The following is a 24,648-nucleotide window of genomic DNA, read 5'->3' on the forward strand; positions in this document are numbered from 1 at the left end:
ATTGAATACATTCTTCAAGTTGTGTAACCATTCTAGTTATCTTTTTCCAAATTATCCCACCATGGTTAACATACATTTGGTGCATTCTTAGCAAAACCCCTGACTTCATTGTTTCACATAAGTGATATCATATGGTATTCACCCTTTTGTGTCTGATGTGTTTCTCTCAGCATAGTGTCCTCTAAGTTCATCTATGTTGTGGCATGCATCAGGACTTTACTTTTCTTTATGGTTGAGTAGTATTCCACTGTACGTATATAACTTCATTTTGTTATTCATTCATCAGTTGATGGACATTTTGGTTGTTTCCACTTTTTTTACTTTTGTGAATAGTGCTGCAGTGAGCACTGGAGTTTGCAAGGTTGTATTCAGGTATTTTGGGAATATGCCTAAGAGTGGAATTGCCAGTGAATCTTAATTGTGTAGCAGTCCTTGACATTATTTTTCCTTTCAAAAATTTCTTGGCCATTCTTACACCTTTATTTTTCTTTTGGAATTTAATTTCAGTTTATCGAGTTCCAAGGAGGAAAAAAAAAATAATAATTGAGATTCTGATTGAAATTGTGTTAAGTTATGTGTATTAAAAATTTGACGTCTTTGCAAAATTGAACCTTCTCATCTATAGTGTAACTCCCTTTAGTTATTTAGGCATTGCCTTATGTCCTTCCATAAAATTTTAATTACACTGGGTCTTAGGCATTGATTTTTCTAGCTTCCCCTTATTATGGAGGAGACTGACCTTTTTCTCTCTGTCTTAGTCATCTAGTGCTGCTGTAACAGAAATACCACAAGTGGATGGCTTTAACAAAGAGAAGTTTATTCTTTCACAGTCCAGTAGGCTAGAAGTACAAATTCAGGGTACCAGCTCCAGGGGAAGGCTTTCTCTCTCTGTCGGCTCTGGAGGAAGGTCCTTGTCATCAATCTTCCCTTGGTCTGGGAGCATCTCAGCTCCCGGAGCCTCAAGTCCAAAGGACACACTGCTCCCAGTGCTCCTTGGTGGTATGAGGTCCCCCAATTCTCTGCTTGCTTCTATTTCCTTTTAACTCTTGTTAGGTAAAAGGTGGTGCAGGCCATACCCCAGGGAAACTCCCTTTACGTTGGATCAGGAATGTGACCTTAGTAAGGGTGTTACAATCCCACCCTAATCCTCTTTAACATAAAATTGCAATCACAAAATAGAGGACAACCACATGATGCTGAGAATTATGGCCCAGCCAAATTGATAAACACTGTTTTGGGGGGACATATTTGAGTTCATGACACCCTTGGCACAGGTAGAGGCAGCTTCACAGTTTCATTAAACTGCTTGAGATATACTCTCTTTCTAAATCATCAAAGTAGCATTGTGAGGTGAGATTCATCATTTCAATCTTACAAGTGAGGAATTTAAGTTAAAGGAAGGAAGAAAGAAGGGAAAGTAGTAGTTTTAAAACACCTGTATATCAGACACATATATTTTTACTCAATCTAAAGTAGGTTTGTTATGAATGGACAAACAAACTGTGGGACATACACACGATGGACTATAATGCAACAATAAAGAACAACGATGAATCTGTGAAGCATTTCATAACATGAATGAATTTGGAGGGCATTATGCTGAGTGAAATAAGTCAGTCACAAAAAGGACAAATATAGTATGAGACCACGACTGTTAAAACTCATGAAAAGATTTACATACAAAAAGAAACAGTATTTGATGGTTATAAGGGAGGGAAGGGATGGGGGATGGAAAAACACTTAATAGACAATAGATAACTGGTAACTTTGGTGAAGGGTAAAACAGCACACAATACTGGGGAACCCAGCACAACCTGTACAAGCCAAGGCCATGGTAGCTCCATAGACACATCCAAACTCCCTGGAGGATGGAATTGCTGGGCTTAGGACTATGGGGACCATGGTCTCAAGGAACATCTAACTCAATTGACATAGTTCATAAAGAAAGTGTTCTACATTCTACTTTGGTGAGCAGTGTCTGAAGTCTTAAAAACCTATGAGTGGCCATCTAGGATACTCCACTGGTCTCACCCCTTTGGGAGCAAAGAAGAATGAAGAAAACTAAAGACACAAGGGAAAGATTAGTCCAAAGGAATAATGGACCACATCTACCATGGCCTCCGCCAGACTGAGTCTAATACAACCAGGTGGTGACCGGCTACCACCACTGACTGCTCTGACAGGGATCACAGTAGGGGGCCCCAGACAGAGCTGGAGAAAAATGTAAAACAAAATTCTAACTGAAAAAGAAAGACCAAACTTACTGGCCTGACAGAGATTGGAGAAACTCTAAGAGTATGGCTCCCAGACATCCTTTCAGCTCAGTAATGAGGTCACTCCTGAGGTTCACCCCTCAGCCAAAGATTGAACAAGCCCATGGAATAAAACAAGACGAAAGGGCCACACCAGCCCTGGGCCAGGGACTGGAAGCCAGGAGGGAACTGGAAAGCTGGTAATGGGGAACCCAGGGTTGAGAAGGGAGAGATTGACATGTTGTGGGGTTGGTAACCAATGTCATAAAACAGTGTGTGTACTAACAGTTTTATGAGAAACTAGTTTGTTTTGTAAACCTTCATCTAAAGTACAATAAAAAACAAAAGTAGGTCTGTTAAACTCTTTTTAGAAATGGGGAAACTTGAGATTGAGAGAAGTTAAAGTGATGTGACCAAGGCATGTAATAAACAGAGAGAGAGGACTTAAATCCAAGGGGAGTGGGATTCCAAATCTGTTGTTCTAATGGCCAGTGTTCATCACTGCTTCTTGCTGCTCTCTTATCCTTTCTGCACTTGTCATTTATCACAGTAAAGACGACTTCAGACCAACCAGTCTGTTTCCTGGGGGCAGGCTACCCACGATTCCTTAGTCTAGCTTCTGCAAGTACCAAAATGGTCCAGCATCAAGCTACTCTTCCCAACAGCCAATGCACAGTGGCTTCATTGATTCTGTTGCTGTTGAATGTGGTCTAGATGCCCAGCTGACTGGATATAAAGAGGCCCGTGATGAGGCCTAGGTTAGTACAAAGACTGATGGAGGTAAAAGATTTGCTCATACCCCTGAGACTTGCTGTTTCATCACCTGGCTCTAAGGGCTGAGGAACTCCAAAGCCAGGTTAGGTTGTCAGGTTCATTACTACACAATTCAAGGGAGCAACATAAGTGATGAGAATCACAGAATGACCAGAGAAGGCGGTTGACCTGGAGCTGCCCTCCCCTTGGGCATCCTGGCCTGGAAAGAGTCTCTCTCCAGCAGCAGCCTTGGCCATCAAGCAGGTTGTCAGGTGCTATGTTTTTCCTCGGTTCGTGCATTGATCTTGCTGTAATAGAGGGTTTATTATTGACCCTTTGTCCTTTTCACAGAAATATAGCTTCAGATACTTGTTTTTCTCCATTCTTCCATGGTAGCTACTTGAATGGGGAGACAGAATTTTAACTCCTTTTTCCTGATTGTGTGTGTGTGTGTGTGTGTGTGTGTGAATATTCCTACATTCATTGCCCTCCTTGTATCTTGATGGAATGGACCCTGCGGCAGAATTTGGGCTTTGAGAGAGACCCCTGGAGGCCATTTTGCTCAACCTCTGCCTCAAGGCAGATGAATTGTGAACACAGTCAAAGGGTTCCTAAGGAGCCCTGGGGACTTCCAGAGGGGCAGCCTGGAGGCATTTCACCTTCAACTGAAGCAACTCTTTGATATACTGGAGACTCTGAGTAATATTTCATTAGATAAAAATGCTTTGTTTTTATAAGAGGAAAAGGTTGAAATCACTGCTTATTGTCATCTAGGAAGGACTCATTCTCTTCTGGAAGATTTTCAGAAATGAACATTTAATCCCACTCTACTTGTTTTCTCAGATTGTTTGGGTAGTGTCATGGATGGAATTGTGCCCCCCCTCCAAATATGTGTCAACTTGGTTAGGCCATGATTCCCGGTATTGTGTGGTTGTCCTCCATTTTGTGATTGTAATTTTATGTTAAAAAGGATTAGAGTGGGATTGTAACACCCTTACCCAGGTCACATCCCTGATCCAATGTAAAAAGAGTTTCCCTGGGGTGTGGCCTGCACCACTTTTCATCTCTCATGGGATAAAAAGGAAAGGGAGGTGAAAAGAGAGGGGGGACCACATACCACCAAGAAAACAGTGCCGAACAGAGCGTGTCGTTTGGAACCGGGGTCCCTGAGTAAAGAAGCTCCTAGTCTGGGGGAAGATTGAGAAGAAGGCTGGCAGAGAGAGAAACTCTTCCCCTGGATCTGATGCCCTGAATTTGGACTTTTAGCCTACCTTGCTGTAAGGAAATAAACTTCTCTTTGTTAAAGCCATCCACTTGCGGTATTTCTCTTACAGCAGCACTAGATGCCTAAGACAAAACCAAAAACCAAACCTGTTGCCAATGAGTCAATTCCGACTCATAGAGATCCTATAGGACAGAGTAGAACTGCCCCATATAGTTTCCAAAGAGCGCCAAGTGGATTTGAACTGCCGGCCTTTTTGGTCAGCAGCCATAGCTCTTAACAACGATGCTACCAGGGTTTCTGACGACTAAGACAGATAATTTGGGAGGGAACAGGTAAAAGTGAAGACACTGGAAGTAGGATTTATTATTTTTGAAACTCATCAAGCATTCCTGGAGCACCCACCTAAGACTGTCATGTTGCACAACTCTACCACGGTACCCCGGAGTTGAGCAACGCAATCATCTCACGTGTCCCTGTGCATAACACTACATTAGATGCCATTGGTGTAGGGGATCAGCAGGTAAGACAGAGAGTAGATCACATCTCCTGGCTATTTAAATTACGACCTGTTTAAAGAAACGGTCCTCAATTGTTGAAGTTTGAAAGGGCCAATACATAGCACTACTCTCGCCCCCCACCCCCGCCCTGTTCAGAACCAATTGAGAGAGACATAGGAATCAGGCAAATAGAGGTTAGAGTATTACCTTTATCACTAATGAATCTGACGCTAGAGAATGTAGTCTATGTCTGTGAACAAATGAGTTTCCAAAAGGGAACTGTTGAGCCGGACAGATTTACCCACTTGTCACGGGTAGCTCTAGAGAACTGCAGGCTTCTCCTCACACCAGGCAACCCTCCTGCCCTTTGCCTGTTCCCCTAACAGTCATGTTATGAGGGAACAGAACAGGTTGCAGACTAATCTCTAGGAAAACGGAGGAGGAGAAGGGACCAAGCTACACATATCTAGTTCCTGTCCCACAAATTACCACTTCAGGGGAAAAGCCCAGGCTGTTACGTTGAACGATGTCCTCCACAGGGAAATGCCAGGTAAGGGGAAATATAGTTTTTTATCTGAACAAGTTCCCACGATCAACTCAAGATGGACTCTAAGGCAATACATACTGACTGTGTGAATTTTTGGTACAAGATACACATATAGATACTGAAGTGAAGTGACCAGAGCAAAAAAAAAAAAAAAAAATGTGTTTAATCAGAGAACATTTCTTAAAGGAAGTGATGGGAACAGTTTGGTAGAGAGCAGCACATAGCTTTAAACAGATTGATCTGTTGAAGTGGGGAAGGTTCACGATGAGTTTGAACTGAGGAAAAATGAAAAATATGACTAATATAGTGGCTGTCACAGTCTGGAAGATGTGGGTTAGCTTCATCAACGCCAGTAGTCATAAATGGAATATAAAGATTAGATGGCACGGTCTCAACTGGTACAAATTTGCAAGCATTGGGCCCTTCTGATCCAGTGCCGTTGCTGGCCTTGAGGCTGCAGCTGTGAAAGAGAAGGTCCTGGGAGTCTTAGCAAGATGAGGCTCCTGGTGTTGGACGGGTTCCTCTATCTTACTTATTACTAGATTGATAAATTAGGAGTGTTTCCTCGTTTACCTTTGTGGGGGGGAACTGCTTAAAGTTTTCTTTAGAGCAAAACAAAACAAAAGTTTTTTTGATTTGTTTGCTTTTTGCCTGACTAGCTGTGGGTATATAGGGTTGATTACTACGATGCTTTCTTCTGAATTTTATGTTGCTTTATTGAAAAATGGTTTAAAATTCTGCAAATTCTGAGGAGGTGACTAGGAGGAATAGTAACACTAACCTTTCGAAAACAAGGGATGGCATGATATTCATAGAAGTTTGGGATCAGGGGTATCATAGCACCACTCTCATGTCCTTCTCCCTTAGCTTGTGCTTAAGACAACGAAGAGGTTAGCTTAGGAGATATTTTGTGTTGCAGTGGTGCCTGGCTCTGCAGTAGCCAGAATTCTGCTCCTCTTGATTTCCAGAACTAGTAGAGAGATGAAAATGACATGTTTTTGATTTTCAAATGCTATGTGTGATTTTTGTATAGCAGATTTTTTTTCAAAGTACATTTTTCTTATGCTGACATTTTAATCAGTTTGTCTTCTCTGAGCACTTAGAAACTGGCAGCTGAAAAGTGTGCAGAAGGAAAATGGACTGAGGATTAAATTTAATTGTGGATGAATATGTAGATAATAAATATTTAAGGAGAATATTTCCATTCGATCTGTTTACTACCTGTTGGACTGTACATTTTTGGGTGGTGAAATATGTGAATAAGTGGTATAGACAAATCTGTAAACTAGTTATTTTCAAGTTAGGTTGGCTAATCCTACTGTTAATCAAAGATGTTTATCTGTGTTGTATAGTGTAGGGTTTGATGTGATTGCATTTCCACCTCAAAAATTTAGGGAGTTATCTGCTCGATATCTCATAAAACAAAGTAATACATATAAAATACTGAATACATAGGAAGCTTCTCTAGTACTTACATCATGGGGAAATATTTACTGTATTTTAATTTTAAAATGGTTATAAAATAGTATGTAAAGTAGTATTCCAGTTTTGCAAAATTCAACAAATAGTTATTAAGTTCTTCTTATATGCCAGATGCTGTTTTAGGAATTGGGGGTACAAGGACTAGGTAGGAAAGAGCGCATCATTGCTTTGTGTCTGAGTCAGTGTTGTACATGGAAGAGATGTGATGGCTTCTATGGATAGAAAATGTTTATTTCCCCTAATTATGTTTTAGAGGTCAGAGATTGACTTTGTGCAGGTATTTGGGCACAGTACCTGACTGGGTGGCCCTGCTCTGAGCAGTCAGCCTTCTCCTGTGGACCATGGCAGTGCTTAGCAAGAGTTCCTGTAACCTGCACTGTAGGTCAGGAACAAAGATTGGAAGTTGAAACACATTTGTTGGGCTTCCTGAGGCTCTGATATGATCATCGTCCAAACCCACCTGGAAACCCTTTTTGAGGAGCGTTTGCTCGGAGAGTCATCTTAGTATCATTTCTGTACCATTTTCAGCTGCCAGTTTCTGTGTGCTCAGAGAAGACAAACTGATTATAATGTCACCCTAAGAAAAATATTCTTTGAAAGTAAAATCCGTTGTACAAAAATCACACGTAGTGATCTTTTTCTTTCCCCAGTATCTTGTCATTTGGGTCTTTTTGGATCTTTTGGGTTTTTATTTTGAGGAGAGAGACTTAGAAATGTAGGTTCTGGCCCATGCTTGATTGAGAATGTGAGTCAAATTGTTGGACCCCCAAACTGGACTTTGACACTGGGACTCTTTAGCAATGGATGGAATTTGAAATTAGAGTTTGCATGGTCTGCTGGCCATGGTTGGCAGTGCCCTTTTTGACACCTACTATTTATTTGCCCTATGTGGTCCAAGGTAAGCCTTTAGGTCTTTCAAGTTTTTCTGAAGGATCAGAACGGATTTTCAACCACCCTCTAATAGTTTTACAAGGGTTAAGAGATCTGCACTTACACTTATTTAAACAGAAGAAAACTCCCACAAAGTAGTTACTGCAAAAGGTTTTATTCTGGCAAGAAAAGAAATTAATAGTGTAATACCCTGGCACTTGAAGGAATGAGACCATTTAAAAAATGAATTAATGTTTGTACCTATTCATTCCCAAGTCTTTGCCTCCTTAGCCTCTCAAAGGAGAATACAAGTTACTGACCAAGCTTTTGCTATTCCTTTCAGGGACTCCTGTGTGGTTCTTTGTGAAAATTGCTCCAATTCGAAACGAACAGGATAAAGTGGTTTTATTTCTTTGCACTTTCAGTGACATAACAGCTTTCAAGCAGCCAATTGAGGATGATTCATGTAAAGGTTTGTAATTCTGATTTATACAAATGCACTTATGCCTTTTTACCTTTAGTGTGGTTCTCATTACAGAGAATTTGAGGTTGCCAAGGCAATCTCTGCACAAAGATCACAATTTAAACTTTAATTGATGCTGAGTAAAGTGTTATGCCATTCTGGAATGTATTGCGGGAGGGAAAGGGGATGAAAAAGGATTTGTTACAGGAAAGCATTTGAATCAATTTCCTATCTTTTTCGATTAACTCTTTCTGATAAAGGTTAGGTAGGAGGAGGTAACTGGGCAACTCTAGTATGATCAGAATCTTTTCATGTTTTCACATGACAGATGTCAGTCACCCTGATGGGGCAGTCTATGGTTACATTCTCACATTCGTTTATATGTAAGCTTCTTTAGATTTGACTGAGTTCTAGCATTTCAAGATAGGTAAAATAGATATTAGTACATCTCTACCACTATGGCTGATTGAGTTAAGTCTGTGGCCAGCTAATTCATTTGAAAAATGGTACCAATGAGGCCAAGGTCTTGAATAACATTTTCTATGTTGGCCATTTAATCAGCTCTGTGGCCACAGAATTTAGTGCTCACCTCAGCCATATCACATGCATTTATTGTTTGAATAGCACTGGGGACCTAGGAAAAGAGATGACTCAGGATTTCTGTGAGAGCTATACCCCTGATGAGGTCCAGCTCATCATGGTATACAAAGGATGGCATGGTATTCATAGAAGTTTGGGATCAGGGGTATCATAGCACTACTCTCATGTTCTTCTTCCTTAGCTTGTGCTCAAGATAACCAATAGATTAGTTTAGGAGATATTTTCTGTTGCAGTGCTGCCTGGCTCTGCAGTAGCCAGAATTCTGCTTCTCTTGATTTCCAGAAGTAGTAGAAAGATGAGAATTGAATTCAAGGGAGGGTCAAACTGAGTCATATTATTATTAATATGATAAAAGTTTGATTGTTCAATGGGCATCCCAGGAGGGAGTAAAAAGCATCATGTGGATGCTCTGTCAGGAGCTGTGCCTTCTAAAGGTGTTTAAAGCCCCTAGCATATTTTGTTGTTGTTGTTAGTTACTGTGGGGTCAACCCTGGCTCATAGTGACCTTATGCATAACAGAATGAAATGTTGCCCTGTCTTATGTCATCCTCACAATCATTGGTATGTTTGAGCCCACCATATCAGTCCACCTCCTTGACCATCTACTTTGCCAAGCATGATGTCCTTTTCCAGGGACTGTTCCCTTCTGATAACATGTCCAAAGTAAGTGAGATGAAGTCTCGCCAGCCTTGCTTCTAAAGTGCATTTTGGCTGTACTTCTTCCAAGACAGATTTGCTTGTTCTTCTGGCCAAACCAAACCAAACCCGTTGTCACTGAGTCGATTCCAACTCATAGCGACCCTATAGGACAGAGTAGAAATGCCTCATACGGTTTCCAAGGAGCACCTGGTGGATTTGAACTGCCGGCCTTTTGGTAAGCAGTCATAGCTCTTAACCACTATACCACCAGGGTTTCCATTCTTCTGGCAGTCCATGGCATACTCACTATTCTTTGCTAACACCACAATTCAGGTGCATCAGTTCTTCACTGGTCTTCCTTTTTCATTGTCCAGCTTTCGCATGTATATGAAACAATGGAGAAGGCCTTGAGTTGGGTCAGGCTCACATTAGTCATCAAAGTGACATCTTTTTAAGATTTTAAAGAGCACATCCGGACACTAAAGTTTATGAGGTTCAGAGCCCAGTTCTGTGCATACTAGTGTGCCCTAATATTTTTTAATCATCTGAAAATTCAATAAATCAATTTCAGCCTTCCTTTTGGTTTCAAGGCTACAAGAGACTCAGTCTCTCAGCCAGTGTCTCAGCCTCCTCAAGCCTCCCTTTCCTGTGAAGATTTGTAATTGCCTGATTTCTGCTTTCTGATTTGAAGATTGCTTCTGGCAATAGGTACTACATGCTGGTGGACTCATTCATGATTAAATGTCATGTTACTATTAGAATGGCCGTCTACCTTTTTTTAACCTAACAAACTCATAAATACTATTTTAAACGCAGATACTTTGACATTTGTTTTTACAAGTTTTTTTCTTAAAAATTTAAAATATTTGATTTTGTTTAATCAGAATGCTTTCTTTTCATCACTATTATAACATTTTTAGGTGCCATGCAGGTACTGTTTAGCAGGGAAGGCACACCCAGCAGAGAATGCTCCTCACCTGCCTCCTAGGGGTCTGCATGTGATTCTCATGAAACATGAAAGAAGAGAGAAATCAGCATGATGTAGTGAGACTCGCTTAGGCTTAATTTCCAGGAATAAAATGCCTGACTTCATTTAACCTGCCTCAATGATTCATTTCCTTGCTGGTAAGAGTTTTGGTGAAGGTAGAGTAAAGAGAACATAGTGAGCTGTGTGCAAAATGTTAGCTCTCAATATAGGAATGTTGCTAGTGGATCAAGCTCCACGCTGCCTCAGAGACATGGCTTTATTAGCCTGTGCTTTTCCAATGCCATGGTGGATGTGTTCAGAATTTCCCACTTGTCATGTCACTGTGCCCTGGCCTACATTGATTTGGTGGTATGCTTAGGACAAGGTCAAATTTTATATTAGTCAGTTTGTGATGGAAGAACATAATTGTCCAGGCTTTGTTAGTTGTAAGTCTGTAAACTGCAGTTCTGGCTACAAGGACCAAATCTAGATGGAAAATACACTGCTGTGTGGCTCCTGGCTTGACATTTCTTATTTGATGTGCTCTCAGTGCTTTGCTCCCCACAGACCCGGCTGAGTGGTTAGCATGCACCTCAATCAGCATTGAGAGCATTAAGAGGCTTGCTGACTCAGGCGTGTTTAGCATTCACTTTTGAGATGGAATGGAAGGGTAGATAATCCAACCGAAAAAGCCAAAACCCATTGTTGTCAAGTTGATTCCAATTCATAGTGACCCTATAGGACAGAGTAGAACTGCCCCATAGAGTTTACAAGGCGCTAAATCTTTACAGAAGCGGACTGCCACATCATTCTCCTGTGGCGTGGTTGGTGGGTTCGAACTGCCAACATTTTGGTTAGCCTCCAAGCACTTCACCACCACACCACCAGGGCTCTTTGGATAGTCCAAGACCCCAAGACATCCCCCGTTAATTGCTCTTTGGCATGAGAGCATGGGATGTTTTCCTACCATCAGATTAGTCTTTTAAGTCAATTATGCTCAGATTGTCTTTAAAATTATTTTGTTTTCTCTGATCAGGTATTGACTAACTTTGGGGCTTGGGATTGGGATGGGGTGCATCCTAATAGTGTTGAGAGAAGCCAGTTTGGGCCTGACATTTTCCCACAAAGAGCCTACAAAGGGATAAGGGATAGTAGGCTATTTTAGCATGTGACACAGAGTAACCCCCTTTCCCCCCAGAGCTCCAGGCACAAGTGAGGGCCCTGAATGCTCCCTGAACCTCTGCTTTTGCTTATTATACCTTTTTTAACAAGCGTTTTTGGGAATTATCCAGGCCACTGACTTTACCTTACCCTCTCCACCTTTTAACTAATTCCATTGCCTAACAAATAGTGCCCACAGATGGCGTGAAGCAAGAAATGAAAATTGAGCTAGACTTGCTATCTGGCAACTGTGTACCCAAACATAGCAACGATTGTGAGGATGGTACAGGAATGGACAATGTTTCATTCTGTTGTACATAAGGTCGCTCTGAGTCAGAGCCAATTCAATGGCACCTAACAACAACAACAGCAACAACAGCAGCTCTGGTGTGTGTGCACGTGTATTTATTTAGAGGCTGGATGAGAGTGTAGGTGGGAGTTCTTGGCTAAAATGAGAATCTGTGATGACCCAGGGATGCCATTTGTTCCTTATCTCTTGCTTTTCTGTTATTACGGATAATTGGGAGTGGGCTGCTGGTTATTTTTCTCTGTCCCATTCTCTCTTCTGAGCCAGGAAGCTTGGAAAAGTTGGTAGAGAAGAATTACGCTTTAAGGCTCAAAGCCTTCTCTCTAAATTCTTCACCAAAGGATGAGTCACTTCTCTCATTTTTTTCTTATCCAAATAATATCATGTTAAAGGACCAAATTAATTTTTAAAGATCTGTGTATTTACTTCTAAGTTCAGAGTTAAACTTAGCCAAATGCAGACAACAAAAGGAATGCAATACTCTAGAGAAGGCTTTTGAGGGCCAAAGAATTAGACTACTCAGGAATGCGGGCTCTGGCAAAGTGTTTTAACTGACAGCCCTTCTGCATGTGTCTTCATTCGAGTTATTTATGATGCATTCTCTGGAAAGAGACAGAGCAGGGGATACAGTTCACAGCCCTTTCCTTTCTTCTCCAAGTATTAACATTTTATCTCTATGCCTTAGGGTGATGGAACGGTGATAATTTAGTAACTACTGTTTGAAGAAGCCATCTTAGATACTGGGCTATTTGTACATTGTCAAGGAAAAGATCTTGGGAGGAAGATTTGAGGACGCTTAGGCAGAGAACCTCTGACTTCCCATGCTGGCCCCCTGTGTCCGGTGTTCTCTGCTGGGTGTTGGGCTATGGCCTGTGATCATTAAGGTTGTGTGTCAACTTGGCTGGGCCATGATTCTCAGTGGTTTGGCAGTTACGATATAGTTTGGCAGTCGTGTAATGATATAATCCTCCATGATGAGATCTGATAAAAGGTAATCACTTCCATGATGAGACTGCTATGAGTAGCCAATCAGTTGAAAGGGAGTTTCCTCCGAGGTGTGGCCTGCCTCCAACACAAGTGGACTTTCTGACAAAGCTTGCCGGTTTTTGCTCTGCTCTGGATCCTGCATTCAGCTCATTAGCACCTGACCTTCAGTTTTTGGGACTTGGGCCGGCAGCCTGCTGTCTTACCTGGTGATCTTGGATTTGTCAGCCGTCCAAGCTGTGAGCCAGCAGCCTGCTGTTTGGCCTGTGGATCTTGGGTTTATCTGCCCCTGCAGCTACTTGAGTGAGGAGAAGCCCCCAGCCTGATGTCTGACATCTGACCCATGGGCTTGGAATTTGCAAGCCACTACAACTGTGTGAAGCATTTCTTTGAGATAAACCTCTCTCTCTCTCTCTATATATATACATACACACTTCATTGGTTTTGCTTCTCTAGAGAACCCAGCCTAAGAGAGGCCCCAACTCTGCCAAGAGAACCTGTGATTCCACATCTCACAAGACTGGCCACACAGTCTCTCCACTAGGGGAAGATATTGTACAAGAATCTGCTGTGGCCTCTACTCAAAGTGACTTGGCATATGCTTCCAGGGAGGGGACTTGTAGATCTGTCTTTATCTGGTATCACTGGAATTTCCATTGGAGGAGCTGATATTTGAGTTCATTCCAGAACCATCTCTTCTGGCCTAGAGAGGATGAAGGGCTCTGTGGGCTAAAGCAGCCTATTGGGGCTCATCCAAATTGAAATCCAGTAGCCATTGTGGAGTTCAAGAAGGGGAAAGCAGTTGTCCTTAATGAGAATGGAGAAAAAAACCCACTAATTACTTTTTAGCTGATTTCTAGATTGCACATTGTAGTTGTCTACTGTGTTCCCCTCCTTCCGTTCTTTCATTTTTGCTCTTCCTCTTCTCCTCCTGCCCATTCATCTCATTTTTCCTGATGATGTGATGCTTTCGATCTTCTCATGGCACCCAAAACCTTGCCTATGCTTACGTCTCTGGTGAAGTCTGTGACACAGCTGGCAGATTTCTAGGAGGGGAGTTTCTTCATTTAAGCTCAATTCGGTATTGAACTTCCAAATGGGATATACATAATTGCAGGGGTGGGTACAGAAATGCTTGGCACAGAGGTAGGCATAGAAATACTCCTAAAACTTAAAGGAGTTTGTGAAATGGATGCTTATCATTTGGAACTTCATATCTTTTGTAAGCCAAGACAGAAATAAAGCAATGAGGGGAAAAAAAAAATTGTTCCTTATCCACATTTATTCAGCGCACGCTTATTGGGTATGTGTTGGATATCTACTCTTATGTTAGATGTTAAACATAAGGAAATGTCTGAGATACAGCCCCTGTTCATTAGATGACTTCTTGGGGGATGGACAGACAGGTTAACAAATAAGAACGGTAAAGCATAATCATGATCTTATAGAATTTTGCCTAAGACATAAACCAAAAACCAAATCTGTTGCTATCGAATCGATTCCGACTCATAATGACCCTATAGGACAGAGTAGAACTGCCCCATAGGGTTTCCAAGGTGCTAAATATATTTTTTTGATTTTTATTGTGCTTTAAGTGAAAGTTTACAAATCAAGTCAGTCTCTCACACAAAAACTTATATACACCTTGCCACATACTCCCAATTGCTCTCCCCCTAATGAGACAGCCAACTCCCTCCCTACGCTCCCTCTTTCCTTGTCCATTTCACCAGCTTTTAACCCTCTCTACCCTCTCATCTCCCCTCCAGGGAGGAGATGCCAACATAGCCTCAAGTGTCGACCTGACCCAAGAAGCTCACTCCTCACCAGCATCCCTCTCCAACCCATTGTCCAGTCCAATCCCTGTCTGAGGAGTTGGCTTTGGGAATGGTTCCTGTCCTGAGCCAGCAGAAGGTCTAGGGGCCATGACCACCGGGGTCCTTCTAGTCTCAGTCAGACCGTTAAGTCTGGTCTTTTTATGAGAATTTGGGGTCTGCATCCCACTGGTCTCCTGTTCCCTCAGGGGTTCTCTGTTGTGTTCCCTGTCAGGGCAGTCATCAGTTGTAGCTGGGCACCATCTAGTTCTTCTGGTCTCAGGTTGATGTAGTCGCTGGTTTATGTGGCCCTGTCTGTCTCTTGGGCTCATAATTACCTTGCGTCCTTAGTGTTCTTCATTTTCCTTTGATCCAGGTGGGTTGAGACCAATTGATGTATCTCAGATGGCCGCTTGCTAGTGTTTAAGACCCCAGGCACCTCTCTTGAAGGTCGTATGCAGAATGTTTTCTTAATAGATTTTATTATGCCAATTGACTTAGGTGTCCCCTGAAACCATGGTCCCCAAATGCCCACCCTTGCTACACTGGCCTTTGAAGCATTCAGTTTATTCCAGAAACTTCTTTGCTTTTAGTTTAGTCCAGTTGCGCTGACCTCACCTGTACCGTGTGTTGTCTTTCTCGTCACCTAAAGTAGTTCTTATCTACTATCTAATTAGTGAATACCCCTCTCAAACCTCCCTCCCCCGTCTCATAACCATCAAAGAATATTTTCTTCTCTGTTTGAACTATTTCTTGAGTTCTTATAATAGTGCTTTATATAATATTTGTCCTTCTGCAACTGACTAATTTCACTCAGCATAATGCTTTCCAGATTCCTCCATGTTATGAAATTTTTCACAGATTCATCACTGTTTTTTATCGATGGGTGGAGTATTCCATTGGGTGAATATACCATAATTTATTTATCCATTCATCCTTGATGGGCACCCTGGTTGCTTCCATCTTTTTGCTATTGTAAACAGTGCTGCAGTGAAAATGGGTGTGCATATATCTGTTGGTGTAAAGGCTCTTATTTCTCTAAGATATATTCCAAGGAGTGGGATTGCTGGATCATATGGTAGTTCTATTTCTAGCTCTTTAAGGAAGTGACAAATCGATTTCAAAAGTGTTTGCACCATTTTATATTCCCACCAGCAGTGTATAAGTGTTCCAGTCTCTCCACAGCCTGTCCAACATTTATGCTTTTGTGTTTTTTGGATTAATGCCAGCCTTGTTGGCGTGAGATGAAATCTCATTGTAGTTTTGATTTGCATTTCTCTAATGGCTAATGATCGTGAGCATTTCCTCATGTATCTGTTAGCTACCTGAATGTCTTCTTTAGTGAAGTGTCTGTTCATACCTTTTGCCCATTAAAAAAAAAATTTTTTATACTTTTTATTATGCTTTAAGTGAAAGTTTACAAATCAAGTCAGTCTCTCACACAAAAACCCATATACACCTTGCTACACACTGCCAGTTACTCTCCCCCTAATGAGACAGCCTGCTCTCTCCCTCCACTCTTCTCTTTTCGTGTCTATTTTGCCAGCTTCTATCCCCCTCCACCCTCTCATCTCCCCTCCAGGAAGGAGATGCCAACATAGTCTCAAGTGTCCACCTGATCCAAGAAGCTCACTCCTCACCAGCATCCCTCTCCAACCCATTGTCCAGTCCAATCCCTGTCTGAAGAGTTGGCTTCAGGAATGGTTCCTGTCCTGGGCCAACAGAAGGTCTGGGGGCCATGACCACTGGGGTCCTTCTAGTGTTAGACCATTAAGTCTGGTCTTATGAGAATTTGGGGTCTACATCCCACTGCTCTCCTGCTCCATCCAGGGTTCTCTGTTGTGTTCCCTGTCAGGGCAGTCATTGGTTATAGCTGGGCACCATCTAGTTCTTCTGGTCTCAGGCTGATGTAGTCTCTGGCTCATGTGGCCCTTTCTGTCTCTTGCTTTTGCCCATTTTTTAATTGGGTTGTTTGTCTTTTTGCGGTTGAGTTTTTGCAGTATCATATAGATTTTAGAGATCAGGCGCTGATTGGAAATGTCATAGCTAAAAACTTTTTCCCAGTCTGTAGATAATTTTTTTACTCTTTTGGTGAAGTCTTTGGATGAGCATAGGTGTTTGATCTTTAGGAGCTCCCAGTTATCTAGTTTTTAGCTTCTGCATTGTTAGTAATGTTTTGTATACTGTTTATGCCATGTTTTAGAGCTCCTAACATTGTAACTATTTTTTCTTCCATGATCATTATTGTTTTAGATTTTATATTTAGGTCTTTGATCCATTTTGAGCTTGTTTTTGTGCATGGAGTGAGGTGCGGGTCTTGTTTCATTTTTTTGCAGATGGATATCTAGTTATGCCAGTACCATTTGTTAAAAAGACTGTCTTTTCCCCATTTAACTGTTTTGGGGCCTTTGTCAAATATCAACTGCTCATATGTGGATGGATTTATGTCTGGATTCTCAATTCTGTTCCATTGGTCTATGCATCTATTGTTGTACCAGTACCAGACTGTTTTGACTATTGTGGCAGTATAATAGGTTCTAAAATCAGGTAGAGTAAGGCCTCCCACTTTGTTCTTCTTTTTCAGTAATGCTTTACTTATCTGGGGCCTCTTTCCCTTCCATGTGAAGTTGGTGATTTGTTTCTGCATTTCATTAAAGAATGTCGTTGGAATTTGGATCAGAATTCCATTAAATGTATAGATCGCTTTTGGTAGAATAGACATTTTTATAATGTTAAGTCTTCCTATCCATGACCAAGGTATGTTTTTTCACTTATGTAGGTCTCTTTTGGTTTCTTGCAGAAGTGTAGTATAGTTTTCTTTGTATAAGTCTTTTATATCTCTGGTAAGATTTATTCCTAAGTATTTTATCTTCTTGGGGGATATTGTAAATGGTATTGATTTGGTGATTTCCTCTTTGATGTTCTTTTTGTTGGTGTAGAGGAATCCAACTGATTTTTGTATGTTTATCTTGTATCCCAATACTCTGCTGAACTCTTCTATTAGTTTCAGTACTTTTCTTGAGGGTTCCTTAGAGTTTTCTGTGTATAAGATCATGCCATCTGGAAATAGAGATAATTTTACTTCTTCCTTGCCAATCTAGGTCTGCTTTATGTAGGCTAATTGCTCTGGCTAGGACCTCCAACACAATTTTGAATAGGAGCGCTGATAAAAGGCATCCTTGTCTGGTTCCCGATCTCAGTGGGAATGCTTTCAGGCTCTCTCCACTTAGGATGATGTTGGCTGTTGGTTTTGTATAAATGCCCTTTATTATGTTGAGGAATTTTCCTTCTATGCCTATTTTGCTGAGAGTTTTTGTCATGAATGGTGTTGAACTTTGCCAAATGCCTTTTCTGCATCAGTTAATAAAATCATGTGATTCTTGACTTTTGTTTCATTTATGTGATGGATTACAATGATTGTTTTTCGAATGTTGAACCATCCCTGCATACCTGGTATGAATCCCACTTGGTCATGGTGAATTATTTTTTTGATATGTTGTTGAATTCTATTGGCTAGAATTTTGTTTAGGATTTTTGCATCCAAGTTCATGAGGGATATAGGTCTGTAATTTTCTTTTTTGTGTGGTGTCTTTACGTGTTTTTGGTACCAGGGATATCGTGGCTGCATAGCATGAGTTTGGTATTATTCTGCTCTTTTCTATGCGCTGGGATACCTTTCATAATACTGGTGTTAACTCGTCTCTGAAAGTTTGGTAGAACTCTGCAAAGAAGCCATCCGGGCTAGGGCTTTTTTTTTGTTGGGAGTTTTTTGATTACCTTTTCAATCTATTCTTTTGTTATGGGTCTATGTAGTTGTTCTAGCTCTGTTTGTGTTAGTTTAGGTAGGTAGTGCGTTTCTAGGAATTCATCCATTTCTTCTAGATTTTCAAATTTGTTAGAGTACAATTTTTCATAGTAATCTGATATGATTCTTTTAATTTCAGTTGCGTCTGTGGTAATATCACCCATCTCATTTCTTATTTGGGTTATTTGCTTTCTCTCCTGTTTTTCTTTTGTCAGTTTGGCCAATGGTTTATCAATTTTGTTGATTTTTTCAAAAAACCAGCTTTTGGTCTTGTTAATTCTTTCAATTGTTTTTCTGTTTTCCATTTCATTTAGTTCTGCCCTAATTTTTATCATTTGTTTTCTTCTGGTGCATGAGGGTTTCTTTTGTTGCTCTCTTCCTTTTTGTTTAAGGTGTACGGAGAATCCTTTGATTTTGGCCCTTCTTTTTGGATGTGTTCATTTATTAATATAAATTGACCTCTGAGCACTGCTTTTGCTGTGTCCAAAGGTTCTGATAGGAAGTGTTTTCATTCTCATTGGATTTGATGAATTTCTTTATTGTATCCTTAATGTCTTCTATAATCCAGTCTTTTCTGAGCAGGATATTGTTCAGTGTCCAAGTGTTTGTTTTCTTTTCCCTGCTTTTTCTGTTATTGATTTCCACTTTAATGGCCTTATGGTTAGAGAAGATGCTTTGTAATATTTCAATATTTTGGGTTCTGCTAAGGCTTGCTTTATGCCCTATTATGGGGTCTATTCTAGAGAATTTTCCATGTGCACTAGAAAAGAAAGTATACTTGGTTGCTGTTGGGTGGAATGTTCTGTATATGTCTACGAGGTCAAGTTGGTTGATTGTGGCGTTTAGATCTTCCATGTCTTTACTGAGCTTCTTTCTAGATGTCCTGTCCTTCACTGAGAGTGGTGTCTTGAAGTCTCCTACTGTTACTGTAGAGCTGTCTATCTCACTTTTCAATGCTGATAGAGTTTGTTTTATGTATGTTGCAGCCCTGTCATTGGGTACATAAATATTTAATATGGTTGGATCTTCTTGGTATATTGTCCCTTTAATCATTATATGGTGTCGTTCCTTATCCTTTATGATGGATTTAACTTTAAAGTCTATTTTTTCAGAAATTAGTATTGCCACTTCTGCTCGTTTTTGATTGTTGTTTGCTTGATATATTTTTTTTCATCCTTTGAGTTTTAGTTTGTTTGAGTCTCTAAGTCTAAGGTGTGTCTCTTGTAGGCAGCATATAGATGGATTGTGTTTTTTAATCCCTTTTGCCACTCTCTGTCTCTTTATTGGTGCATTTATTCCATTTACATTCAGCGTAATTATGGATAGGTGTGAATTTAGTGGTATCATTTTGACGGCTTTTTTTGTGTGTCGTTGACAGTTTCTTTTTCTACTTAATTTTATGTGCTGAGTCGATTATCTTTATGTATTGTCCTTTCCTCATATTCGTTGTTGTTGATTTTGTTCTGCTGAGTCTCTATTTTTTTCTCGTATTTTATTTTGATAAGTAAGATAGTTTGTCTCCTTTGTGGTTACCTTATTATTTACCCGTATTTTTCTAAATTTAAACTTAACTTTTATTTTTTTATATCACCTTATCTTCCTCTCCATGTAGAAGATCTAGGATTACATTTCTTAGTCCGTCTTTATTGTCTTAATGTTGTCTTCTTTTATATAATAACATCGCTGTTACCCTCTGTGGAGCTTGTTTTTTTTTTTTTTTTTTTTCATCTTGCTTTGTTTTTTTGATTTCCCTGTCTGGGTTGACTTCTGATTGCTCTGCCCAGTGTTCTAGTCTTGCATTGATACCCGATATTATTGATTTTCTAACCAGAAAACTCCTTTTAGTATTTCTTGTAGTTTTGGTTTAGTTTTTACAAATTCCCTAAACTTGTGTTTATCTGGAAATGTCTTAATTCCACCTTCATGTTTAAGAGACTATTTTGCTGGATATATGATTCTTGGCTAGCATTTTTTTTTCCCTTAACTTTTTAAGTAAGTCATCCCATTGCCTCCTTGCCTGCATGGTTTCCGCCGAGTAGTCCAAGCATATTCTTATTGGCCCTCCTTTGTAGGTGACTTTTTGTTTATCCCTAGCTGCTCTTAAAATTCTCTCTTTATCTCTGGTTTTGGCAAGTTTGATTATAATATGTCTTGGTGACTTTCTTTTAACATCTATAGTATGTGGAGTTTGATGTGCATCTTGGATAGATATCTTCTCATCTTTTGTGAAATCAGGGAAGTTTTCTGCCAAGAAGTCTTCAACAATTTTCTCTGTATTTTCTGTTATCCCTCCCTGTTCTGGTACTCCAATCACTTGTAGGTTATTTGTCTTGATAGAGTCCCACATGATTCTTAAGGTTTCTTCATTTTTTTAAATTCTTTTATCTGATATTTCTTCAAATATATTAGTGCCAAGTGATTTATCTTCACGTTCAGAAGTTCTGGCTTCTACTTGCTCAGTTCTGCTCCTCTGACTTTCTATTTTGTCTACTTCCGTAATTTAATTTTTAATCTTCTGAATTTCTGATTGCTGTCTGTCTATGGATTTTTCCAGCTTATTAAATTTTTCATTATGTTCCTGAATAATCTTTCTAATTTCTTCAGTTACTTTATCTGTGTGTTCCTTGGCTTGTTCTGCATATTGTCTCATTTCCTTCCTGATGTCTTGAAGAGTTCTGGATATTAAACTTTTGTATTCTGGCTCTGGTAATTCCAGGAATGTACTTTCATCTGAAAGATTTCTGGATTCTTTGTTTTGAGAGCTTGTTGAGGTGATCATGGTCTGTTTCTTTATGTGACTTGATATTGACTGTTGTCTCCGAGCCATCTATAAGTTATTGTATTAGTTTATGCTTGCTTACTGTGTTGTAGCTTCTTGCTTTGTTTTGTTTTGATATGCCCAGATGGGTTGCTTGAGTGAGCTAGCTTGTTTATTTTTGCCTTTGGAGCTCTGATGTCCTGTCCCCCAATGGATAGAGCTGTCATCAGGTATATCAGTCTAGGAGTCCATTCACTTTTCTTGTATGAATTCATCTCAGTTTTCCAGGTAGCTGATCATCAAGTGTGTGGTACAGGCTCTGTGCTACAGCCTTAGAGGGGCAGGGGTGATTGGTGTATGTACCAGTATCTTATTGCAGCAGGGGGTCATGCTCTGAACAAGGCAAGGGGTTGAGAACCGACCCCCGAGTGTCTTTGAGGAAAGCACGTCCCTGTTCCCTAGAGTGTGCAGGTGGGTGGGTTCTGCAGATGGGCTGTGGGCACCCAACGTTTTTGGTTGTAAGGACTGGGAGGGAAGTTATCTTTGGACCCCTGTCGCGGGTAGCTGGGTGACCTGAGTGGAGCTACCAGTCCTTAGGGCCCTGATGTGGGTAGGTGAGGACCCTGTTTAATAGGCAAAGCAATGTTAAACATCAAACACCCACCTCTCCACCACACAGCTGAAACAGTTGGAGTCTGCCAACAAGGGCCTATTCTGATGAAATAGGCCCACACAGGTCCACGCAGAGGGGAAAGGTGCTCAAAGTCTACAGACTGTTTATGCCTGGACAGGAGCCACTTCTCTCCTGAGCTCCTTCAGTTTGTTGAGCTGGCAGATTATCTTTTCCTGCAATTACAAATTTTTTCCTTCTCCAAGGCTGGGAGGATGGCTCTAGGCGCTCATCCGTGCCTATCTCAGGCCCAGGGAATTCAGCTGCTTAAGCCAGGTTGGGGGTTTGGGGGTTTGGTAAAATATACACAAGTACTTAGCTTTCGCCAAGAGCGCTGTTCTTCTCAGGTTCTGGAGGTGGGAGTAGGCTGTGTGGCTGGCTGCTTCTCCCTGAGGAAACTGTGGCTGAATGCTAGTACCAGCCCACCACTGCTGCTGCAGGAATGGTGCCTGAGGGTTCCCTGCAATTCGGGTCTGGTAACTCTTCTCCGCTTCTGAATCGTCTGTTCCTCCCCTTGCCCCTCAGTTCATTTTCTCAGGTTGCCTTCGATGCTCAGAGCTCCTAGCCTGTCATAAATATACTTGTTTTTTTTGGTCTTTGTTGTAAAGAGGGCTCATCAGAAGCATCTCTGTATTCCACCATCTTGGCTCTGCCTTCCAAGATGTTAAATCTTTACGGAAGCAGACTTCCACATCTTTCTCCCATGGAGTGGTTATTTGGTTCGAACTGCCAACCTTTTGCTGAACCACTGCGCCACCAGGGTTCCTGCCTGGGGCATAGTGGGGTACAAAGGAGGTAGTGAGCAGTTCTGTTGGGGGTAGGGTGGTACCAGGGGGAGGCTTCTTTGAAGGATGTTGCTCCAACTGTCTTGTTTTCCTTGTGGAAAATGACCATCTGGCTTTCCCCAAGTGAGGTCATCTTGAGCTAGGTTCTCATCGGGTCATCCCTCCCCAGTTGGCCTTTGGGTAACAAGAGGTACACTTTCTCTAGATATATCTCCCTCAGTGGTGTAAATGGTTTGTGCCAACTGTCAACTCAAAGTTTGGCAGTTTGAACCTACCCAGTGGCTCTGCAGAAGATAGGTCTGGTGATTTGCTTTCATTAACATTATAGTCAAGAAGACCCTATGAGGTATTTCTAGAGCACATGGAGTTGCCATGAGTTGGAATTGACCTGACAGCAGCTAACAACAACAGCTTTGCTATATGGGGCATCATAGGTCCAGACTATACATATTTTCTACCCAACTTGTTTGCTTCTTTTGCTATGATTTTAATCTCATTGAATGACTGTCACCCCAGTTACCCAAACCAGGAGCCTGGGGGCCACCTGGATTGCCTCTTCTCTCCCTATTGTTCACCAAATCCTGTTATTCCACCCCTGTAGCTGCTGTAATGCCTTCCCTCACTTCCTGGCCCAGGCCACAGCATCGGTCTGGGGCGGGGTTCTGCAACAGCCTCATAACTCATCTTTCTCCTGTCAACCTTTTTTTCATCTACTGTCCACACTGCTGCTCTGTCCAACTAAAATGCACAGCACTTTATGTATTCTCTTTCCCCCACAGTTAGACTCCTTCAGTAGTTCCCCTTGGGTTTTAGGATGAAGTTAATATTTCTTACTTACTGCCTAAGTTTTTCTTGATCTGGCCCCTGACAACCTCTTTAGCATCACCTCCGGCCACTGCCTGTATTCCCCTCACTTCCCCTACAGGCCATGCCCATTCATCTAGCCATTTAGGACTTCTTGCATTTTACTGACATATTTTATGATTTTCTTCCTTCGTAGGTATTCTTCCTTCTGTGTGAATGCCCTTTCTTTCCTTCTTGGATTCGGCTAACTCCTGCTCATCTTTCAAAATTTTGCTCAAGTGTCACCTCCTCTGGGAAGCTTTCCCTGACTCCCCAGCCTGTATTCCATATGCTTTCTCTAGACAGTCTTGGCCATAGCACCCTGTACTTGTCTCTTGTCATAGAACCTAGATCACTACATCATGATTGTTTATATACTTGTCAGTTCTCCCTACTAGAGTGAGTGCTCTTGGAGGTAAAGGACTGTGTCTCACTCATCTCAGAATCTCCAATTCCTAGCACTGTGTCTGGTGTATGTTATGTTTATAGAGTGAACAAATGAATGAATGCATTTGTTCATCTGATCAGGCATAGGAGTCCCTGGGTGGTGCAGATAGGTAAGTGCTCAGCTACTAACCAAATATTGGCAGTTTGAATCTACCCAGAGGCACCTCAGAAGAAAGTCTTAGCAATTTACTTCCAAGAAATTAGCCATTGAAAACCCTACGGAGCACAGTTTTACTCTGACACACATGGGGTCACCATGAGTTGGGGTTGACTTGATGGTAACTGCATTTTTTATAGTCCAGAAAGGAAAACATGATAGAAGGAAATTGGGAGACAGCTTACCCATTCTGGGCAGAGATATGATGGGGGACTTCATTTTGCCCTCAATTGCCCCACCACCACCACATACTCATCTACCCCTGCCCTCCACTCAGCCAGCTGAGAGACAACTCCTTTAAGAGCCACATATTGGAAAGGAGAATCAGGGATAGATTAAGAAGAGGTGAGAGGCCAGGCTGAGCCCCAGAAACACCCAGAAGTCCAGAGGCCTTCCTTTCCATCCCTTTATGCTGATGAGCCAAGGCCCTGTGTCCCTACTAGGCAGGACCTGGGGTGTTTGCCCTGCTGCCCCCCTCTCATCATTGCTCCCAGAGTATGGAAGGGGTGGCAGTGTCGGGGTGCTGGTGCAGAGCTCATGCAGAGGTGGAGCCAGGGGTTGGGGCAGAGGGGGGCACTTGCCCCTGGGTGCAAAACCGAGGGGGCACCAGTGACGTCACTAGGAG

At 41.5% G+C, this 24,648-nt stretch overlaps 1 protein-coding gene across 2 annotated transcripts in view; it reads left to right on the forward strand.

The window, feature by feature from the left end:
- Positions 1-24,648, forward strand: part of KCNH1 (potassium voltage-gated channel subfamily H member 1) — a 742,144-nt gene that overhangs the window by 89,261 nt on the left and 628,235 nt on the right. For both annotated transcript variants that reach the window (XM_003410287.3, XM_003410286.4), the window contains exon 4: positions 7,970-8,098. In XM_003410287.3, the coding sequence (XP_003410335.2) occupies positions 7,970-8,098 (129 nt within the window). The remainder of the gene's footprint in view (positions 1-7,969; positions 8,099-24,648) is intronic.

The sequence above is a fragment of the Loxodonta africana genome, chromosome 20, assembly GCF_030014295.1.
Source record: "Loxodonta africana isolate mLoxAfr1 chromosome 20, mLoxAfr1.hap2, whole genome shotgun sequence".
Classification (NCBI taxonomy): Eukaryota; Metazoa; Chordata; class Mammalia; order Proboscidea; family Elephantidae; genus Loxodonta; species Loxodonta africana.